The sequence below is a fragment of the Phoenix dactylifera genome, chromosome 11, assembly GCF_009389715.1.
Source record: "Phoenix dactylifera cultivar Barhee BC4 chromosome 11, palm_55x_up_171113_PBpolish2nd_filt_p, whole genome shotgun sequence".
Taxonomy (NCBI): Eukaryota; Viridiplantae; Streptophyta; class Magnoliopsida; order Arecales; family Arecaceae; genus Phoenix; species Phoenix dactylifera.
The window spans coordinates 1,125,997-1,150,023 of NC_052402.1; the positions used below are offsets into that span (position 1 = coordinate 1,125,997).

At 39.3% G+C, this 24,027-nt stretch overlaps 1 protein-coding gene across 1 annotated transcript; it reads left to right on the forward strand.

The window, feature by feature from the left end:
- Positions 1 to 6,705: 6,705 nt before the first annotated feature.
- On the forward strand, positions 6,706 to 23,321 carry LOC103708367. The gene is made up of 14 exons (XM_008793266.4): positions 6,706 to 7,509; positions 7,594 to 7,680; positions 11,245 to 11,354; positions 11,558 to 11,608; positions 13,438 to 13,609; positions 13,743 to 14,063; positions 14,227 to 14,430; positions 14,525 to 15,013; positions 15,120 to 15,329; positions 16,054 to 16,242; positions 18,275 to 18,438; positions 19,659 to 19,811; positions 20,849 to 20,927; positions 22,559 to 23,321. The coding sequence occupies exons 1-14, from the start codon at positions 7,075 to 7,077 to the stop codon at positions 22,994 to 22,996; spliced, it is 3,102 nt and encodes a 1,033-aa protein (XP_008791488.1). The 5' UTR covers positions 6,706 to 7,074; the 3' UTR covers positions 22,997 to 23,321.
- Positions 23,322 to 24,027: the final 706 nt, after the last annotated feature.

Below are 24,027 nucleotides of genomic sequence, written 5' to 3' on the forward strand. Positions count from 1 at the left end.
TCAACTTTCAATAGAATCTTTTACCTGTAGATAAACAAGTGGTTAGGAAAGCTCGCCCTGCAGTACCCCCCCCCCCTCTCCTTCCGTTTCTTTACTGAAAAAAGTTGCCCCAAGTCTATACTAATGGGAATGGCAAGCTGCTTGGGCGCAAAAGGAACTGGACCTGCTGTGATTGGAGTGGACTGGATGATCCATATGACGGGGAAGGGAACTCCGGTGTGGTCAAATTAACTTACATGAAAATACTGATCCCACCTTTCTCTTCAGTTTTCACCACTTCAGTCTTGACAGGTACTAATCATACGTTTCTTTCAACCTTTAGTTAGCTAAGGGCTATTTTGGGGGGGGCTAACTTGTTATCTAAGTTTTTCTTTGTCCATCTTGTTGTCCTTTACCTACGAGTATACTGCCAAGTTAACACATTTGCATGGTTTGTTAAGTAATGCACATTAGGCCTTCACCGCTATCTTTCAGAAGCTGGAAACAGGTTCACATGTCGTTCACTTATTACGTTCAAGCCATCTCAGTCGTGGCTTCAGGTTCTTACTTTTCTTCACCTGTAGGTGAGATTGCTCCAATTTTGGTAAATCAGATCTAGCTGGTAGCTATGTACTTTGTCCCTTCAGCTATTACCGTGACCAGAAAAAGTATCTAATGGAGTTCGCTGTTCATTTTTTTCACTGGCCGTGGGACATTTGTTCGAGTCTGTCCCCTTCATTTTTCAACGACACCACGTTTTCTTTCTTTGGGACCATTCGGGTTTGAAGACAAACTCGAACTGTTGCTCCTGGGGCTGTTTCCGTCCTTTGGATCACAATGATCCCAACATCAATCAATTCTTCAGTAACTCATCCATCATCAATCACACTATTTCCTCATATTTTGGTGCTCGAGTTAAACATCTATCTGTTAGCCTCGCTCCATGTTGCATTGGCACGACACTGACGCCATCCATCATGGTGGCATTTGCTGATTGCAAAGCGCTCTTGAAGCACATCTGAACCAATCCGTTGTGTTTCATAATTTTTGAATTACTTCTCCACTCTTTACATACTGGCTATCACATTTAGACTGCCAGCTTCTTTTCTCTTCAAACCTTGAAAGGTCCGTTCTTTTCCAATCTTTAATTTACACCTGGGTAACCTGAGATGTCCAGGCTACCAAAAGAATTACCTCCCAACTCTTGCTTGTGCGGAGGCATTTTATGATCACGGAAGGCGGCCGAAGCATATTCTCAAATATTCCAAACAAAATCGCTTTCCACGTACCGCTCGCTCGCGGTGTGGGAAGGGAAAATACGACGACGTCGGGTAGGCCCTCGAATCGCAAAAAGATATACCATCCTGGGAAATTGAGACGGCACCAAGGTGGGCATTAGCGAGGGGCCCCACCTTGCTTCCCTATTGAGTGTGCGGTGCTCTTTTTAAGTTAGGTGTCGGTGGACGCTGCACCACCCTTTGCATGACTTGGAACAGCAATAACTTAAGATGAGGCATGCCTTAATGTACGTGAGTTTCGGATGTTTAATTATGTGCGCACGTGTAAGAGGATATACAAATATATGTGATATTTCTCTTTTCATATGACACGTATAGGGTCCATAAATTCCTAAAATCACTCTCTCTCTCTCTCTCTCTCTCTCTCTCTCTCTCTCTCTCTCTGACATTTATTCAGAGCACGAACAAAGATAGGGGCCATAGGGCCAACCGCGGCCAGAAGCTTAGCGTTAAATTTAGCAGAAAGATATATAAGTTTAACTGAAGGCATCTGACTTCAAAATGGTAGCTCAGAATTAAGATACATGATTGAGGTAATCTCGTTGCTGGAGTTTTGGAGCGTGGGGAGCGGGTTTTTTTTCCCGATCTTCTCATCCAGACTTGTATAGTTTTGTATGTTTCTCTATGAGGTCCAATTTTCGTTACCTTAATAAAATTTGATTAGACATCTCCATGCTCCCCTCAAATGAAAAAAAAAAAGGAACGAAAAGACATCTTCATGCCTACCTTTTCAATAGTAAAAATAAATGTCATGAAATGCAACTATTGCAAATCTGATCACAGTGTTGTGAGGTGCGCTTGGAGCGCATAGACTAAAGTATGATCATGGTGTTCTTGTGAGCACAACAGAAGGGACATTTATGCATCGTTGATATTGTGAGAGGCTTGAGATGCGACGCCATCTTTTAAAGATAGTTTGTCTGGACAACCAGAGCCTTTTGCTTGAAACATGGAGAGCCTGCGAGCTTTCATGGTCTTAGCTATTCATGTAGTGCCAGCTGCATCAATAAGTCCTCAATTATTTCAACTTTGGATGTGTACTTTCATAGCTTTGTAGTATGGTACTTTATTCGAAGTAGATCTACCACACCTGTCTAAGATTCAGAACAAACAACAACAAAAAAATAGCAGAAAAAAATATCAAAAAAAATTATAAAAAAGAAAAAAAAATATTTTATTAAAATAATGAGCTACATAAAAAAAACTCATAGAGCATCATGTTCATGTCTATTTTTGTTGTTTCACCAAATGAACAAAAGGATGCCATTCAAGCAGGCAATTATATTTCCTCAAAAAGAAAAGGTAGGTGATAGTGGAGATGCCTTCAGCTCCTGATTCCTAACTTGCGCGATACTTTTCTTTGTAAATCGTTAGCACTTAGCAGTGCAGTGGTTCGGCCACCAGGAATCACGCTTTAAAGAGGTGGCGGTCGTCATGGCGCTCGTCAACGGATCTCTGATAGCTGTAAATGAGAACAACTGATGAGTGATGAGAGACCATGGCAGTTATATGATTTAATAAGAGATTGCAAAACCCAACGTTGCAGGGCCAAGCCATGATCCCAACTCTGCCAAAACAGTAAAAGAAGAATAAAAAAAAAAACTAAGACATCCTTATAAAAAATTCAAACAAGACGTTAATAACGCCAATCTCCTACACCAATTCCCTGCCTTACTTTTTGTTTTTTACCCCTCCCTTCAACCAATTCCTCTGGGACCAACCCCTTTCCTTTCTGTCTTTTTTGGCTCGTCCAAACTACCGGTAACTTTAGAGACCTCTTTGGTCGTTGGTTCCCCGTTCGAGCAAATCGGCACACGTTCGGTTCGCCAGCCTCCTCTGACGGTGAGGTCTAGCTCCTTATCTACCAGAAATTTTTAGTTTCGTTTCAAGACTATGGTCATGTAACGTGGACAGTTGTGGTTTAAACCGGAATTGATGGTGGACCTAGACAACATCATCTCCTTGTGATACATGTACCGCAATGCATTTACACGTAGCATGGGCAATGGTGCCGAAGTTGATGTTAGCTTGGCCGCTCAAGTGGTAGGTAACGGGTCAATTCAGTCCCCCATGACATGGTCTCCCATACTTTCTGAACAAGCCCAATAATTATCCTCTGCCATATTGGAATTGACCGGTTATTGTCACCTTTTTATTCTCTAATCGAAAGCTACATTTGGGGATTTGGATATGTTGGTCCAAATCCACCGTAGTCCGGGCCTCCTTGTCGGACATCAATGAACACGAGTAATTGAGTCCAACTAAATCCACAGACTCTGGGCCAATTCCAATTCCATCAACCACGGACACGCTATTCCGGTTTGTTTTGTCCCGCCTTCGGGACGCTGATGTTGCCAAATCGGGTCACCTGGATATTCCCGTCGCGGTCCTCATTTTCTATTTGGGTCCCGGTTAGTTACGTCTTCAATTTTTTAATAGAGGACGGCACGTCGAGGGCCGAATTGAAAAGGATGGAGAAGAAGTCCGCACCAAGCGACATGGTGTTCTTTTTCTATCCGGCCATCAAGAGAGAGAACGTAGGGCGCGTGCAGGCGTGAAGCATTTATGAGAGAATGGCGCGATTGTGTCTTTTTCCAACGAGAACCCTAAAATTATTATGGCATGGCGAGGCAGAAGGTTGACTCATCCCACTTGGGGAGGATGATAAAAAAATTATATATTTTTTAAAATAATTTGCTTCGGATGATTTTTTTTTCTTCAAAAATAACAATTATTTTATTTAAGGATGTGTTTAATATATTAGCTGATTTAGCAGGTTAACAATATTTTGAAATTTTTATAGATAGAATTGGACTTATATTTGTTGGGGGGGGGGGGGGGGGGGGGGATGTAGTGGAAGACCGACAGGATGTAAAAAGAGATTTATATGATTTGTTTTAAAAGAAAATAGATATGAGAAAAAATATCGAAATAAAATTTTTAAAAATATTTGTATTAACCGGTTTAAATTAATAAATTCATATAGTTTTTTTTTATCAGAGAATGTGGGAGCATAATAACCTCTCTTATCTAATTTTTTGATGTCTTTGTCATGCTCTGATATTCTCTAGTAAAAAATTTAAATGACTAATAAGGCAATACACATTTTAGATTTAGATTTGATCGCACCGTTGACTATTTAAAAGGTTAAGATATTGGAGGGAGAATAGGCCATGCTAATAAACCTGCTAAGCTTTATTTTGTTGAAAGCAATATATTTTAAATGGATGCTCTGGACCATTATCATTGAGACCGCTGCTATGAGTTAAATAGGGCTGTTCCCTTTTTTTTAAAAAAGATTATATCAAAATTTTAAATAGGGCTGTTCCCTTAATTAAAAGAAAAGGGCATCAGGTACGGCTTATGATCAGCTTTGTTTATGATTAATTATTTCATGTGTACATTAAATACTGCATCTCTTTTTTGTACTTATCTCCATCGCGTCCTTAATTTTACCGGCTGACTGCTTCGACGGCTCTGATTGGCTGCACTTACATGTAATAATGCGAGTACATCTTTAATCTTCTACGGCGACGAGCAAAACCACCCACCGACCCCCAAGGGCATTTTGGGCAAACAAATATTACAGGGGTTGCCACAGGAACGTCGTCATTGGCTAGGTGAAAATATCCGGATCTTTGAGAATAGCAGGGTACATCCGAGGCAGGTTGCGAACAGGGTCATTCTTCATATGGAGGAGATCTCCTGCATCACCATGCCATCACCCTTTGGGATGACCGGAGAATCTGGGGTCCCTTCGCTCCTATAGCATCCAGAACCGTACAGGTCTCCTGGGAGCTCCCATTCTTTAATTTTCTCAAGATAAATTTTGACGGCAGTGTCGGTGAGGGAAAATGTACTGGAGGTGTTAGCTTCATCATTAGGGACTACGAGGCCAGACTGATTGCGATGGGAGGCCGGCGAATCTTCGACGCATCTGTGGTCTGTGTTAAGCTCAAAGTTGCATGAGAGGGAGTCATCTATGCGAGGCAGGTATTGGGAGCGAACCACATTATACTTAAGGGAGACTCGACCATGGTGATAGAGTGGATCCGAGCCGAAATCTCGATGTGAGTTCGAGTTTGCTGCTACGTAATTTTTGCAACCTTTTAGATGAGAATGACTTTTTGTGGGCCACACATGTCTACAGAGAGGCGAGCAGCGGCCGACTGGGTGGCCTCATTTGCAACCCATCACTCAGGAGGATTCATCTGGGGAAATCGTGCATCTATATCCCAGTCTGTGTTATTTGCTCATTTTTGATTTTGTTGGTTGTACCTATATCCCGGTACATATGAGGTGCCGTTATTAAAAAAGAAAAAGAAAAATTTCAATCCCCATGCGTTTCAGGAACGGAGAAACGGATCTCTCTCCAAGTGAAACGCCGGCCGTAAAGTCGAAGCGCCCGTTCCCTGGGCCGGACATTCCATGTCCCGATCCCAACAAAATGACCAAAATGGCCCTATATAGGGGCATTCCCGGAATACCACCAGATCTCATCCCGATATGGGTGGTTCTATATACACCCCCCCTATTGCTCAGGACACCCCCCAAAAATTAAAAAAAAATTAAATACTCTCTACACCCCCCCATTTGCTAAGGACACCCCTAAAAAATTAAAAATTCCTAAATTACCCCCACCCTCCCCACCCCCTCACCTAAATTGCTCTCTACACCCCCCAAACCCCCCCCACCCCGCTCTTCCCCTCCAAAACACCTCGCCAACGCCCAAAACCCCCCGTTCCCCCTTCTCCCTCTCGTCGCCGGCATTCTCCCGATCTCCGACCACCTCGCCGGCTTCTCCCGGAACCACCTCGCCGGCTTCTCCCGAAATTTTTTTTTTTCACGGTTCGTGCTCCGTTCGGCACTGGATCGCCGAACAAAAGGCTTCTGTTCGGCTGAATAGTGCCGGACAGAAGCCTTCTGTTCGGCACTGTGCAGCCGAACAGATCTGTTCGGTTGAGGGTTGCCGAATAGAAGGCTTCTGTTCGGCACTGTTCAGCCGAACAGAAGCCTTTTGTTCGGCGATCCAGTGCCGAACGGAGCACGAACCGTGAAAAAAAAATTCGGGAGAAGCCGGCGAGGTGGTTCCGGGAGAAGCCGGTGAGGTGGTCGGAGATCGGGAGAATGCCGGCGACGAGAGGGAGAAGGGGGAACGGGGGAGGAGGGGTTTAAGGGGGGTTTGAGGGGTGTTTTTTTTTTTTCTTTTCAAAACGAAACGGAGGAGGAGGAAGGGGGTGTATGAGAAAATTTCAAGGGCAATATGGTAATTACACTAAAGGTTAGTTTGGGTATTTTTTTTTGGTTTTTGGGGGGTGTCCTGAGCAATAGGGGGGGTGTATTTAGAACTACCCGATATGTAGGCCTACTTTACCGTCTCTCTGTCTAAAGATTTCTCTCCCCCCCCCCCCCCCCCCCCCCCCCTCTTCTCCTCTCCCTGTCTGTCCCGTAGCAGCTGTCACCTAAATCTTAATCACAGGCCAAGCAAACCCTTGATCGACGGTCCAAAGTACTCACGTACATCCGCTGTCACACGGTTCTTCCGCTGTCTCGCGTCGATCCTCCCTAGTCTCCAGTGTTCCCCGATCCCACCCCGGCTCTCTCTCTCTCGGTCGCTCGCTCGCTCGCTGTAGTCTTCTTTCTCTCTTACTCCACTCAAAGCCTTCTCTCCCTTCTTCAATGGCGGCCGCTGCGGCCGAACTTTGAAACCCTCGCTGCGAAGCGAGAAGGGATCAATAAATCGAACAAGACTCGTTCAATCGGAGCTAGCATGGTGGTAGTGGTGGTGGCCGCGTAGATGGGTTCGCTGGAGACGGGGGTTTTGCAGAAGAGGGCGCCGCTGCTCCGGTCGTCGCCCTCGGCCGGCGTGCGGTCCTTCTTCCACCGGCCGAGATCCAGGCTAGCTCGGTTCCTCCTCTTCGAGAAGGTCGACTACCTGCAATGGATTTGCACCATGGCCGCGTTCTTCTTTGTTGTCATTCTCTTCCAGGCGTTCTTGCCCGGTTCTGTGATGGAGAAATCGGGGGGTTTGGGTTTGAATATGGGTTCGGGGGAGGGGGATGGAGGGGTGCTGGAAAGGATCGATGAGTTGGATTTTGGGGAGGGGATCAGGTTCGTGCCGTCGAAGCTGCTGGAGAGGTTCGAGAAGGAGAGGAAGGAGGCGAATTTGTCATTGATGGCTTTGGGGAGGCCGGTAAAGCAGGTCGGGCTTCTAAAGCCGCGGCTGGCGATGGTGGGTCTTGGTTTTTGCGATGGTTCTTTCTTTGTGAGAGTTTTGTGTTGTTTGATGTGATTGGTGTGGGAACTTCGCTTGCAGGTGGTTCCGGATCTGTCGTCGGATGCCATGCAGTTGCAGATGGTCAGCATTGCTGCTGCTTTGAAGGAGATTGGCTATGATATTGAGGTATGTGTCGGAAAAAGATTTTCTGGGGTTCTATTGGGTGGTGCATAAGGAAATTATACCACGTTTGAAAGTTGAATATTTCTTTGGAATAGATAGTCTTTAGGACAATCAAGTTGGATGTAGTATATAATTTATTTTTATCATTTTAATTTTTGACATTTTAATAGCTTGGTTTAATTAACTCGATCTTTTCTTTTTGTTTTTCTTTTTAATTTGGTGGAAATACTTATTGCTCAAAGTGGTTTGCAGTGGAGTGATTGCTTATATCAAGATTATTCTTGCATGATGTTGCATCTTTTGTAAAGTGTAAGACACTGTTGGGAAGTTTTACCGGAGCAATTTTACTGAAACTTGAGGGGACCATGCAATGTTGTATCTGTCCTTTTCCTTCCTTATCATGAAGATCATTATGATCTATGCAACCATATTCTGAATGTTTAACATCCAATATTGAAAAAAACAACAGGAACTATCTTATCCTTTTCTACCGTTGTTAACTCATCAAAGTTGGCTTCAACTTGTAAGAAAAAAAGCACATGTTGCAATCCAAGTCCAGTTGGCTTGAGCATTTCTTGTAGTATTGTGTTGTTCAATGCTCTTTCTATGAAAAACACATGAAACAATTAGCTTTCACTAGGTGTTGTGAGTGTAGCAGTAATTCAGGCATGCCAAAACACCATGAGGGTAATATAGCTTACTTGATATAATCTTTGTACAAGGTGGCAGTATCAAAGATTGATAGAGTTTTTGCTTTTGGTGGAGTAAGAATATTCTCTTTCCATGGAAGATACAAAAAGCAATTATTTTTATTAGGTGCTACAAGTGGAGCAATAAATCCAGGGATGCGTGACACACTGAGGGAGGACATACTTCACCTAACTATTTTGTGGTGAAATGTGGCAATCTCTGAGATTGATAGGATTGTTGCTTTTGGTTGAGTAACAGTTGCACCTGGACTTGTCCATTCCATGAAGATGTGTCCTGCTGCACTGTATTGGGGAGGATTGTGAATCTTACAGTGACAAAACTTGCAAACTAAATTAGGCGATGGTGTGAGAAATATGGTGGACCGGGGCCCGACGATCATCTTGTTGAGAAAACAATGTTCTAAAAGAATTATTTGTTGTTGGAAACAATGTCTTTGAAGATGTTAGAGAAATAAATAAAAAATATAGAAGAGACCCATTCTTTAAACGACAAAGAGAGACAATTTTAGACCTCTTCAAGGGTTGAGAAGAACGGAGATAATTTTCATCCTAAGTTAGAACATGGGAAGTGACTCCAAAGGGGGGAGTTGATTAGGAGGGAAAATCCATAATTGTGTGGTTGATTGAAGGAGGAAGACATGCCAAATGCTTTCATAATTTGGCAATAACAATGCCCATGAATCAGTGACTGGCTCAAGGACAAAAATCAACAAAGAGATTTAGTTGATGGGTGTATTAATGGAGCAAGAGGAAAAATCATTTGCGACATTATCTGGCAGACTTTATCAGCACTAGAAGTAAGCAAAATATGATCCCCACCTTCCACATATTAGCATTGTCCCTAAAGAATATGCTGCTTATTTGATTCTGGTTTCGCTGAAATATCAGGATGTCAATTGGAAGAACTTTGAATAATTTCCTCAAGTAAAGCATCGTGGATGAGTATGGTGGTCTTGATCACAATCATTAGAATCTGCGAGCCTTTATAATTAGATCTATTCTTTCTTCAATGGGAACCAGACCTTGACCTTGTGTTGAAACAAAAGCTGATTGGCCTGGCATATTGATCTTAGGGTGCATGCACTCGACTTCTTGATGAAATAACATTTCAATTAAAGGATAAAGCTTCATGATGCTTTCAGAATCAAATGATTCATATTCATTTGGTGAATAGACTGCCTCACCAGATCAACATAATGTAACGCTCTCTGGATTGCTAAAAGTCGATCCACTACAAGCTTGATTTGTTCAACATGGTCAATATAACATGTTTCTTCATCGTTTGCATTAGGATCTTCGGATATTAGGAGGGGACTGCAAAATGGGACATTAATATATGCTTTAGTGTCAAAGACTTCCTCTGATGCTTGAAGATTCATGATTTTTGGCCACATTGGTTCCATCATAGTTGCATACAACCAGTTGAGAAGCTATGGATCTGTTTGCTGCCATATTTTAGCATGTTTGCAAGTTGAGTGTATTTTTTTTGTTTGGCTTCAATCTTCTCCTCTAATGGTGGGAATGATCCATCACAAACTTTAGCATATCTTGAGAGTTCTAGATCTGTATCATTTGATTTTTTCAAATAAGAAAATTCTTCTTATCAAGCTTAACTGCTGCAACAGGAGTGAGGCTATTGAAGTGGGAATGGATGGAATGATCATTGTGCTGCTATGGAGATCTGAAATGAACTCAAGGGCCAGGATATAAGAGTAGAATGGTCACTAGACAGGACCTAAGGAAGGAAGTATAAGGTAGAGATTTGAGCTTTGATACCATAAAAGGAATAAAGCAATAGAATTTGGTGGAAAAATTAGAATTCTCATGGAGATATAAGGCACTTTTGTTGTTCATTTCTAGATGGGCCAGACTGCAACTATACATCATATTTCTATTACAACTGTGTTACAAAGGTAATGTACAACAAGAGTCATGGCTGATCTCTTGGTTAATGAACCCTCTGGCTGTTTCTTGAGCTGTTTGTTGGGCATTATTCAGTGGGTTCAGTTTGAACCCTTGTCTAATCTCAGGCAACCCCTTGCTTGATTCTTGCTAGCAAGCAGAGCGAAAATACCAGGTCACATTATCTTCAAAAATAAAATAGCTAGATTGAAGATCAAATAAAGATCGAACGTAGTGTTTGATTCATGTTGCTAACAAATGCTAGCATCAGACATCGCATAGCTTAGAATTATAATGGAATAAAGCAGAGTTATGTGAGTGTCTGAAAAACTAACTTGTTCAATGCTTGAATCCCTTATGGGAGGAGAACAAAATCAAACTTTTTGTTTCTAATACCTAAATTAACAATCTTCCCCACAACTGAAATAAAAACACAAAGGTTTTTTTTACTTGTATTATATACATTCTCTAGGTGAATTGTATCACCTTCTGTATCAGGAACAGATGAATGCCTGAATTTAATTTAAAATTCAAATAGAAACCTTTTACCAATTATGACATGCTTCATTATTCAGTTTTCTATTTGGAATTATTGCTTTTTTGAATGCTATTTATGAGAATATCTGCTTTCTTATTTAATTAGAGGAATTTTACTGGACAAATTGAGGATATAATGTGTTGTTATTTCTTGTGCTTGTTGAGAGTGTTAGATATGTATTTTTCTATGAAATTTCTTTGTCCTATCCTTAAGTTACTAACCTCTGGTTTTCCTAATGGACACTATTTACCAAATTCTTTGTAAAATATCATAGATATGCATGTATGTATTAATCTGGGTAGCAGGATTCTCTCAATATAATTGCTATCAGTTTATTGACTAAAAATTTATCTCATGACTTCTGACTGATTGTCGTTGTTCTCACATCATGTATGTGTCATTTTATGTATAATGCAGGTTTTTTCATTTGAAGAAGGCCCTGCTCTTGCTGCTTGGAGAGCTGTAAGAATACACGTTTATTTTCTGCCAATCAGTACAAAAGCAGAGATTGCTGTTGATTGGCTTGAGTAAGCTACGCATTTGATTGAGAACTTCCCAAAATGAATTGCTGTCTACTGTTATTCTTGAGCTTAAGTGTAGCTTTTATTATAATCCCATTCTTATTTAGCTAATGATATGTTTCTTTTCACCTAAACTATGTCTGAATTTCATCTTACTAAATAATTGTTTCCTGATCTTTTTCCTTTTCACTTATAAATGCTGTGTGCAGCTATAATGGCATTCTTGTGAGTTCTCTTGAGGCAAAGCCTGTACTTTCATGGTAAATATATCTGGAACCTTCAGATGTCACTTTTACTCTTTAGTGCCTCAATAAACACTCTTCTGCTTTTGATGTTGTGTCTGTATGTAGCTGGCATCAGCTTCAAGTAAGATTGTACCAGCATGATATATGTGCACGCATGTGTGTGTGAAGATGTTGTGATTATTTTTTTGATTACTTACATTGCAAACAGTCGCTTTTCATCCTTGGACTGTCATAGTTTATTGACAATTAGTTGCATTACGCATTGTTTTTCTTTCCTGTTTGCATGCTTGTGTTTGCGTCTATGCACACATGTGCACAAGTGCTGGGATGTGAATATATTACAGACAATTTTCAGATGACTTATATTGCAAATAGTCTTGCTTTTCATCGTTGGACCATCATTGTTATAACAATTAATTGCATTTTGATGACACTCCAATTATTTTCCTTTTCTGTATGTATTCTTGCAACTATAGCACAAAAGTAATATGTATCTCAGACGATTGATTTAGGAATGCGGTCTTGCATTAATATTTGCACCTTCTTCTGGTTTCCAGTACACATACATAGTTCTTCGCTATAAATAATAATTCAGGCATCCATTGACCCCCTGAATGTGAAACTTGTCAACCCTTCTTATCTACTTGATTCCATAAAACTTAGGGATATGCTTTGAAATAAAATGAATTCTTGTTTACTTTACAAAGCTGCCTCAAAAAAAAAGAGTACATTCATGAAGTTAGCAGAATTTAAGAGACCTGCTTTGATAGTTCTAAACTTAGCTAAAGAGAATAGTTACTCAATTTTGATGACTCCACAAAAGTAAAGGAATATTTATGATTGGTTCAAAAAAAAATATGTTAGTACATTTTGTATTTGGTTACTCTTGCCCTGTGGTCTAGAAGTTAGTACACCTTGCCTTCTGTCCTCTTTGGGTAGATTCTTGCCAATGGTAGGAAACTGAGGGTAGAAACCAATTAAACAGGGAAGAGTGAAAAATTCTGGATTGGCTATGGAATAACATAAACTGGAGGATTCTTGAAAAAGTTTATTTCATAATGGCCTGGATGATATCTTAGATTGGTTTATTTATTAGCTCTAATTACAAAACAGAGCAAAGGATAAGCTTCAGACACAGCCTTAAGAGTATCCCTATTGATTCTAAGAACTTAAGCAAGCTTCGGACAGTAGTAGGAAAAGCAATATAGTGTCATGTAACAAAAGCAAACTATACCTGAAAAAACCCGAGGGATTTGTATTCGTTTGTGATGGAATGAAAGAGAGGTGCCAGCTGAATTCATGGTATAACATGTAAAAACTTTGAAGTAGCTCGTACATTTAGAGGATATGCCTCTTTGGTTGGAATAGTTAGTAAATTCTAATTTATGATTTTCACTCCAAAAGGTTTGGGTATGTCTTGTTAGTTACTGGTATAATTATTAAGAATAGACGTACTGGATGTAGATGTTCCTCAAGTAACATGAACTGATCTACAAATTCTCTTTGTTGACCAATTTCTTGTTTGTATAAGTCAAATTTCAGGTGTCGGCATAGGCAGAGGTTCAAGATAGATGGACTCGAATGTTTTTAAGTCAACTACTTGATCCAGCTTGTGCAAGTTTGTATGTGATATGTACATAAATGCACACACATATTTTTATTCATTTACTTGTTTATGTCTAATTGTCCAATTGAATGCTTCATAATATATGCACTGGATGATCTGAAAGCAGCAAGGGAACATGTCCTTTAATAAGATAATTGGGTGATATAAGTATTTCTAACAAAATCATTGTACTGCTGCTGATCTGACCTTGAAGTAGAAAATTTATTCTGGTTTACAGTCTTTTGCAGGAGCCTTTCAAATCTATACCCATCATATGGACTATACATGAAAGGTCCCTAGCTCTTCGTCTTAGTCAATATGCAACAAATGGCCAGGTTCAGCTTATAAATGACTGGAAACAAGTTCTTAGTAGAGCTACTGTTGTAGTGTTTCCAACCTATTTATTGGCGGTAATATATTTTTCCATATGCCAAAGCTGTATGTTGGGCTTTTAATTTTGCTCATTTTTGTGGAGGCAAGAATTTGAATTGAAACTGTGCTTGATCTATATTCTAATGTTTATGATATTATTCATGCTTCCAGATGATGTATTCAGGATTTGATTCGGGTAACTACTTTGTTATTCCGGGTTCTCCTGCTGAAGCATGGGGAGCAGATAGATTTTTTGCTAGCCACAGTGACCATGATTTAAGAGTTAATATGGGTTATGAATCAGAGGATCTTCTTATTGCTATTATAGGCAGTCAATTTACATACAGTGGTATGTGGCTAGAGCAGGCACTCATGTTGCAAGCATTGGCACCACTGCTCAAAGAGTTTCCATCTGAAAACACTTCTCATTCTCCACTAAAAGTTGGCATTTTGACTGGGAATTCAACTAGCGCATACAAGATGGCTCTAGAGGTGTTTTATCTTTCTCAACATAATCAGTTTTTTCTTTTTCTTATTTCTTATTTTTGAAGGGTACTGTTTTGAAAAATGATGCTTGTGCCTTAAATTTTTGCAAGCAATGATCTGTCCATTTCTCATTTTTTACTCAATTTTGACATTGTATGGATTGATGTAGACCATTGCTTTAGAAGTTGGTTATCCAAGAGGCATTGTGGAGCATGTTGTTTTTGATGAAGACATGAACAGTTTTCTTGGAATAGCAGACCTTGTAATATATGGTTCATTTCTTGAGGAGCAGTCCTTTCCTAAAGTGCTAATGCAAGCTATGAATCTTGGAAAACTGGTTATTGCTCCTGATCTGGGCATGATTAGAAGATATGTACGTTATTGAGTACTGATTTTCTTCTGAATATTCTGCTTGCTTATTATTACATCTTACTGGAAAACTACTGACTCACCAGTTAATGACTTAGGTTGATGATAGGGTAAATGGGTATCTTTTTCCAAAGGAGAATATTGGCATGCTAACCGAGATTGTACTTCAAGCAGTTTCAAATGGAAAATTGTCTCTATCTGCCCGGAAAATTGCATCAATTGGCAAAGTTCATGCCAGAAACCTGATGGCTTCTGAAAGTATCCAAGGCTATGCATTTTTACTAGAAAATATTCTCAAATTTTCATCAGAAATTGCATCTCCCAAGGCTGCTGAAGAGATCCCTTTAAGACTGAAAGAAGAATGGCAGTGGCATCTGTTCAAAAATGTTGCAGACACAAAAAATTTAAATAGAAGTTTCAGAAGCTATATATTATTAGACAAGCTTGAAGAGCAATGGAATCATAGTCAAATGGAAAGCTCAGCTAATACTACCTTGATGGTTGATGAAGCATTCTCCTCAATAGCTTGGGAGGAAGAAAAAAGAATCGAGATGGCTAGTTTCAGAAGGAGATTAGAAGAAGAAGAGGTAACCAGTGTGGGTCAATACATCTTCGCTAGTTTGTTATTGACAGTTTACATGGACTTTTTAACCACCTGTTTCTCAGAGGATATTCTGTTGAAACTTGATGCAGTTGAAGGACAGGAGTGGCCAGCCTCATGGAACATGGGAGGAAGTGTACCGGAATGTCAAAAGGGCCGACAGGACAAGGAATGAATTGCATGAGAGGGATGATAGGGAGCTTGAGCGGACAGGGCAGCCCCTATGTATATATGAACCTTATTTTGGGGAAGGAACTTGGCCTTTTCTGCATCATACCTCACTCTATCGTGGAATTGGTCTTGTAAGTATTTCGTATTAGATAATTGATTTTGGCATCAAAACCTCGCTTCAAGGATATAGTAGAAATTTTGGACAAGAAGCAAGATGGAAATTACACTTTAAAGAGCAAACTACAATTACAATGCCATGTGGTATGTATCTCATAAATAATGAATAGAAAACAATGTGCACAGAAATCCAAATGGTTGAATACTTCAGGTTTATTTAACCATCATGATGTATCCAAGGATTACATTTTGGTTTCAACCCAAGCTAGGATGTGGTATCTGTAATGTATGATAAATTTTTTCCGTAGTACTTCATAAATTACTTGCACATCAGCCTTCTGAAATTGTTTGAGCCGCAAGAAAAAATGAATGACACATCTGTAATGGATAATGTATTTTTCTATAGTAATTCATAAATTACTTACACATCAGCCTTCTGAAGTTATTTGAACTGAATAAATATACAGGAAGTCGAGATAGTATGAAAATTTGTAGCAAGGTAGATCATACAAAATCTGTTTACTATGTAATGAGCACCTTGATTATTTTAGTACTTATTCTTTAACACATTTGTTAAAATTTCAGCTCCCATATAATTGCATCTGCAGGAATACAGCCAACAATTTGGTTTATGCTATGCACTTTTCTGTAATTTATTGATCTTATGATTTTCTTCTTAGCTTTGTAATGGAAAAACTGTCATTCCTCCATCTAATCATGAAAACTTGTTAATTGTAGTCCTCCAAAGGCCGAAGACCTGGAGCTGATGATATAGATGCTTCTTCCCGTCTTCCACTTCTCAGCAATGTGTACTACCGAGATGTACTTGGTGAATATGGAGCCTTCTTTGCTTTAGCTAACCGGATTGATCGTATACACAAGAATGCTTGGATTGGATTCCAGTCTTGGAGAGCATCTGCAAGGAAGGTATGTACTAATGTAATATATATATTTGTTTAACTAAAGTTCTGTACTTAATGTTTAAATCATAATGCATGTTTCTCCAGTTCTTTTATCACTCTTTGCTTTTTTTTAGTAGAATCATCTGTTGCTTTTCCCTCACTAAAATAGTTTGGAATTTTGGTTGTGTTGTACAGAAGTTGTAGATATAAAAAGCCATCTAGCATTCTAAGTAGTAATTACAAAAGGCTATAATGTGTTCAGACTGTATTAGCTTTAGTCCTTAGCAAGAAGCAAAGTAGTGAAACAGAAAAATATTCAGTTTAATTTAAGAACTATTCTATCTAGAGCATGATTCAGCCTAGCCACTTGGGATATGTGATAATTTTTTTTTGGACTGAGGGTCCTATTACTGCAATTGTGGTCCTCCTAATGTTGTTATTGCATGTAACTGGAGCAGTTCCTAGTCTTGCTATTTTGACTGTTTGGTCTGCATATCCAGCTTCAACAAGTGGCCAAATTGCTGCAACTTGACCTATGGTCAAATGACCTAGGCCAAATTTTTGCAGCTGAGGATATGGGTGTATTCTTAGTTTTGCACTCTCATCTTATCCAAGTTACACTGACTGCAGGTGCTTGATTTCTAGCTCCATGCTGCTTCACTTACTTTCTTTATCATAGATGATGGGAGTAGAAACTCTCACATGTGGCACATAATTGATTTTTTTGATAATGCAAGTACCTTATTCTTAAGCAGTGTTAAAATGTCAGAATAACATGCTACCAAGGGTGCTTGCATTGGTTTTTATGTGTAAAATCTGATGCACTCGCCATGCTATTATTGTGTAGCATGTCAGGCATCTTAACACCCTTTGAACTGACTTAGAATTGCGAGGTTAGATCCTTTTACCTCCACTAGCCTTCTAGGTTTCATAATCCCCTCTATTATGAAAAGTTGTCATAGCAATAAATTCTGTACTAATTCAGAGGGCTGACATCATGTTGAGAGCCTGCTGTGAAACATTCTCCAACTTCATGTTTTGAAGCTAATCCTCGACAAATGGGATTAGACTTAATGATTAAAGCTTACTAATGATTTATGTTGCTATAGATAATATTACCCTTTTTACTCTGTTACCACAATGTTATGAGTCCTCTTCATGAATATATCTTTCATTTTGGGTTCATGTTGCTTAAGAAAAGATTAAGAATTGACACATGCGTGTATATGCTTTGATGGCTGTAAGTTCTAAAATCATTTATGTTGGGTTGTTTGTCTTTGCCTGCCATTCAGTTATATCTGCACCTTGTATCTTCCTTTTTCTGTGACACTTTGATCTTTTATTTTCTCTTTGCCAATGGTTGCTCAATTTTAACTTTTTTGATCAAAGGAGATAAAATTTATATATGAGTATGCCATTGATATATATATTCTTTAAAGTTTAACCAAAATGTAAAGAAGTCCCTGGCTCATAGCAATACTAAAGAACTACATGAGCTAATGAATCCAATTTTTATGTCATTTAGCTTGAGCCACAATTTGAGTTTTGGCTTGATTTAATTCTTATTTCTTTATTGTATATATTTCCTGTATCTCTCAAATAAAATCTGTGTTTAAGTTGCTACTCATCACCTGTCCATGTGGATATTATTCTGTTCTAGAATTGAAGTATCACATACCAGTGGTGTTCTGTGCTGACCATGCAAGTGCTTGGCATGCACTGGTACAAGAGCATGCGAAGTTCTGGCATGTTGCTGGTACCATGTCAATGCTGCATGTTGGTAAGGCACTGGCATGTTATGTATTATGCCATGTTTTGACTTGCCAACCTGCATTTAAATCCATGATTTTGTTTATGCGGAACCATTTCATGGAAACATCAGGCCTCAGACTCTTGGTCAAATACTTAGTCTTAACCAATTAACTTAATTGGTTAGATTATGCTATGGTATGGGCAAGAATCATGACTGAAATAATAGTTGGACTTGTATAATCACTAGTCTTTTTGCCGTGTAACTGCATGGTTTTCATTCTGCTATCTGGTTTTTCTAATGACAGGCTTGCTTATCTAAGAAAGCTGAAACTGCACTTGTAGAAGCCATTGAAGACAAGAGGCATGGGGATACTCTTTACTTTTGGGTTCGAATGGACAAGGATCCGAGAAATCCACTACAAGTAGATTTTTGGACATTTTGTGATGCCATAAATGCAGGAAACTGCAGGTCATATACTGTTTTCTTATGTTCTTATTACCAAAATGCTCAGGATTATTGTATACCATTTCTTATACACCTCTTCTTTCCACTGTTGGTCAAAAACATCTCATCTTAGTCTCTATGTAGTGTAATTTTTTGTTAATGCTACTCTGAATAATGAAGTGGGTGGGGTTCAATATCAGGAGATTTATCCATGTTGAAAATCTTTCCACTTAATCAAGTAAGAACAGAAACAGGTGACATTGTCACAAGCATCCATAGGTCAGCATAAATCCATTAAATAGGTGATGTGATAAACAGTAGTTTCTTGTTGAGTCTCAGCATAAAGAAAAACCTACATGCCAATTCAGAACAGCAAAGGGAAAGGGAAAGTTAGCAGTTTAGAACATTCTGGGCAATATCACCTTCAAGACACCTGCTTCAAACAATGTATGCAAAAAGACGGAGGAGATAGATTATCACTTGCTAATGTCACTGTGCAAGACATCTTCATCAATGTTCGATGTAATAAGGTGGATGAATTGGCATATCCCTGTCATTGGTAGATACTGAAAAGTTGATAAGTGATCTGTCAATATGAACAGCGAGTCTGTTGTTGTAGTAGCATGATGCATATCAAATGGTTACTCAAAAGTTAGAAACCTCAGCATGTGTCGGTATTTCATTTTAGGATACACATTTCAACTATTAATTGACATGTTCTCTTCACTTGTGTTAAATCATCCTTGCAATCTGAATATCATAAGCATAAGCATAACTGATAGGCTGCATTCTGACTGTTCATTTCTTTTCAAAAATTAGGCTGGAAAAATCCCTGACACCATCGGGGTGAGGGCAGGACTCAAACCCAGGTCCTTGCTACCAACCTGCGATGACCTTTTCAACTGCACTACTTGACACCCTTGACCATTCATGAGTGTCTTTATGAAGCCTTTCTTATTGTAGCTTGATTACTATTTACTGGTTATCAACCTTAACCCTTAGTATTTTTGATCTGTGTTTGCGATGATCTTAGGCTACATTGCAGCCTAATTACCAATATTATCTAAAACTTTAAACATGCAGCTGTACTCAATAGCATCAGGGTTTTCCATCATGATGATTAATCGTAAGCTAAGCATGCATCTTTTACTATGCTTGCTTTAAAACTAATTAAATGCATGATACTAAGACATTTTTAAAGACTAATCAGGTGCTTTTTTCTCCACTTCTTTGACTCGTTATAGATTTGCTGTTTCTGAGGCTCTTCGGAGGATGTATGGTGCACAGCATGATTTGAACGCATTGCCACAAATGCCTGATGATGGAGATTCTTGGTCTGTTATGTATAGCTGGGCCTTACCAACAAGGTCTTTTCTTGAGTTCGTCATGTTCTCAAGGTACATAATTTGGTGTTCAAGTATTTTTACGCTACTTTAGACAAGAATTGCAGAAATTGAGTTGCTTCTTCCACAGATTCACTAATATACTTCCATTTTTAATGAATGCATTTATAAATTGATTGTACTTATATCATATTCTTCTTTGCCTTCCAATGAATCTCTTCTTTTAGCTGGTAACTTGCCTTTCTTTTTTTATTTTTTTGAAGTGGGAAGGAAAATGAATTAAAGTTTAGTTGCTCATTGACCATCTATAGCTGATTTAGTAAAGCTTAACAATTTGATTATGCCGGTCTGAATGATCAACTTTTATCTAAGAAGATATAATATTTTGTGTGTCATTCCATTTTACGCCCATTGCTACCCTTGTAGTCTATTTGATTGGAAAGGAAAATGGACAAAGTATCACGAGCCATGATAATTGAATAAAGTGGAGTCATTTGTCTTTTGTTATCAGTGTGAAACAACTGGCAGAACATTCTCTTATGGGCAAAACATTATGAAGTCCTTGCGGTGCTTTCTTGAATAGTTTAAACTATTTGTACAATGGTCCATATTTTTGCTAATGCAGTATAGAGATATCTATTATATGCAGCTGTTGGCACATGGGGAAAATTATGTATTTTTTAAACTGCTTCTGTGGCTGAAAAAAAATTCTATGGTAGTCATGAGTGAGAGTTCCTTATATTAAAATATTAATTTTTCCCTGTAAAAACCCAAAAATGCCAAACCAGTTTTGGACATTTCTTTTTTAATATATTCATTTGTCAAACTGCTACTTGGAGGATGGATATCTTTTATATATCTTCCTAAAGAGATTGATTGGTAGTGGCATCATTTTCTTTGTACTTGCAGTCAATCTATTTCGACTAACAAATATCAAATTAATTTCTACTAGATTTCATTAAGGAGTTAGAAATAATAGCTGATTGTGTAGATTAGTCAGGCCATGATATATGATGTGCAAAGTAAGGATATTTATTTTCAAGTTGCTAGCTATTGCCACTTGGCTTGAACTCTTGCTGGTTATTTTCCAGAATGTTTGTAGACGCATTGGATGCACAGATGTACGATGAGCACCATCAAAGCGGGCATTGTTATTTGAGTGTATCTAAGGTAATGATTCCTTATGATAGCTTTTTATGTTTTTAACTTTTGTGTGTGTATGTGTTAGAGCATTATCCCTTAAATATCGATTGAACAATTCTCTAGTGGTAATGCTACTAAATTTTTTTTATGAGAATCTTGAGATGTTTTGATAAAGAGCTAATGAATTTTTTTATCAAGTTACCGGTCCTCTCATTGGTACTTTGAGAGCATCTTCATTGCTGCAGACAACCATTGCATCTTTGACTTGCTGTTAACGCTATTTTTAATGCAAAATTTATTGTTCTTTAAGAGATGTTTTGTTATCTATAATTGTTTCAAAAGGCTGGATCTTTTATCCTGTAACTAGGTAGTTGGCTCCACTTCTAATAAATAAGAAAAAAATCCAAAATCTATGTTGATGGAAACACACCTAAAGAAATCTGGTGCAAAGTGATCATGTTGGTGTTATGTAGAAAATCCTCCTGTATGTAAATACAGTTTCCCAATATTGTCATTCAAGTTGAGCTGATAGGAATAGTGGATCATTAGCTTCTTGTACATAAAGCCGTACGCGTAAATCAGTGCCGGCCCGAGCCTTAGGCGACCGAGGCGGTCGCCTAAGGCCCCTGAGAGGTGGAGAGAGAGAGAGAGAGAGAGAGAGAGAGAGAGAAGTTTCTTGGGTCTGACCGTGACCAAAAGGAAGCAAAGGCCCCATATAAAATGGGAATAGGAGCTGGCTACGAGTCTTCCCCCTTGATTGAAGGGAGGTGGAGAGTTTCCTGGCCTGCAGAGGGGAAATTTAGGAAGTTGGGGACGGTAGTTTTGTTTTGGATGGAGAGAGAGAGAGAGGAGGGATTTGGTTGGCTTGATACACGCCTGAAGCCACTCTTATCTTTCATCCCTTCTCTTGTTTGGTTTTGGTCTTGGTTTTCCTTCCCTCACATTACTCCTGATCCAGCTGGGCCATCAGGAAGAAGGGGGATTGGAAATGGACTTCTTGGAGGGTGGAGATTCTTTTAATTTTCTCCTCTCGGTTTCTTCTCCCCTCTTGGGTGGTCGAGAGAGGAGGGAGGGGGTTGAATGGCTGCTGTGCTGTGATGTTGCGGTTGCTGCTTGGGTACTCACTTGAAGGGGAGATGGTGGGATGGGACTTTTATTAATTAGATGGAGTCAATTTCCCATAATGCCCCTACGTTCTCTTATAGAGAGGTTTCTTTCTGGACAAATTCTTTTCTTTACCTTGACCATGAAGTGCCATGGGATGACTTTTTCCTATTCTGCTCTTGCTTGACATGATAAACAATATTGCCAAGCATTATCTCAGTTATTTAATCAGTTTCATGGCCCTTCTTTAGAATAATTACTTTTCTGTACTTCCATTCAAAAATAATATTAAATTAAAAAGGTTTCTTGCCCATCTTTGTTAGATTCATGTATCTTTGTTGAAATAGCGTACTTGATAGCTATCTATTTTCATATCATTTTTTTAAATATTTTATACTTATTACAAAAATTTATTATTAAAAAAAAAGAGGCCTCATTCATTGGATTCGCCTTAGGCCCCCAAATGTATTGGGCCGCCCTGGCGTAAAGTTATGACTTGTTTTAGCAAAAGGTCAGGGAGCTTTAATTCATTATATCATTACCGTATGCTACAGGACCGCCACTGCTATTCTCGTGTGCTAGAGCTTCTGGTGAATGTATGGGCATACCACAGTGCACGGCGGATGGTATTTGTGAACCCTGAGACTGGAGCAATGCATGAACAACACAAGCTGAAGAACCGGAGGGGTCATATGTGGATCAGATGGTTCTCATATGCCACCTTGAAGAGCATGGATGAGGATTTGGCAGAGGAATCAGATTCCGATCACCCTGATCGGAGATGGCTGTGGCCTTCAACTGGTGAAGTCTTTTGGCAGGGTATGTATGAGAGGGAGCGAAACTTGCGCCAGCAGCAGAAGGAAAGAAGGAAACAGCGGAGTATAGATAAGATTCGAAGAATACGGAAGCGAGCACACCAAAAAACCCTTGGAAAGTACATAAAGCCACCACGCGAGGAGACTGGTGATTTGAACACAACGAGAACTCTTTGATCATTATTTACCATACAAATCTTTTAATGATTCTTTTTTCCCCATTTTCCTATTTTTTGTTTTCCCCCTACCTAGTTATTGCAGGGTGCACAAATGTGATTAGATTTGTACTCTTTTTCATTTTGTTTTTAGTTTTTGCAGCATTGTATTCTTATTGCTGAGTCTTGGAGCAAATCCAATGGCAATTAAAGATGTAATTATATCATTCCTTACCACTCCATTGTTACTGTGCTGGTAGAGGGAGAACAAAAAAAAAGAAAACATGAATCAGACCTTGGGAACTAGGTTCGCTGTCCCAAATGGAAAACTTCTCTGTTCTTCAAAATAGGGTTCATGCGAGGCTCTTGGATTTTTTTGACCTTTTGCTTATTCAGTACAGTTATTTGTAACCAGTCTGCAGGGGTCTCTTTTGCAAATAATGCTTGAAGTCTCTTTAGGACCTGTAGGGACGGATTAGCGGTTACACTAGTGTGTTATTACTTTTCTCCCAGGTAGCATCCCAGATGCCCGGAGTGACGTCAAGTCAACTGGGGAATTTCCTGACATTGAATGTAATAACAATATTCTTTCACCAAGCCTGCAGGAACTAGGACTGTTTCTTGCTGAAGTTTTCCACCCTACTTCTAGCTCAGATTGTGCCTTTGAGATGCTCATCCCGCTGTGATGTGTTCAGAAATCCCATCGTCCAAAGATTTATCCGACAAAATCCTCTCCTGAAAAGACTCCAGTTTAGTCTACTAGCATTGAAGACATACTAATGCTCTTATGTGGCCAACCACACGGGGGGTATGGAAGGTATGCTGTAGACGATTTTATTAGGTACTGATATGAACAGTCTACTCAAAAAAAAAAAAAAAAAAAAAAAAGGAGACATACTAATGCTAAGGCCCCTGGACAGCCCCCTATTCCTTTTATTGGTCTCATGAGCTTGCGGTGTAAAGATCACCATGGCATGCCGTGGACCGACCGAGCATCTCATGCCCCTAGTCAGGCAATCTCCATCTTCTAAGGGTTGCTGACAGAAGTAGGCA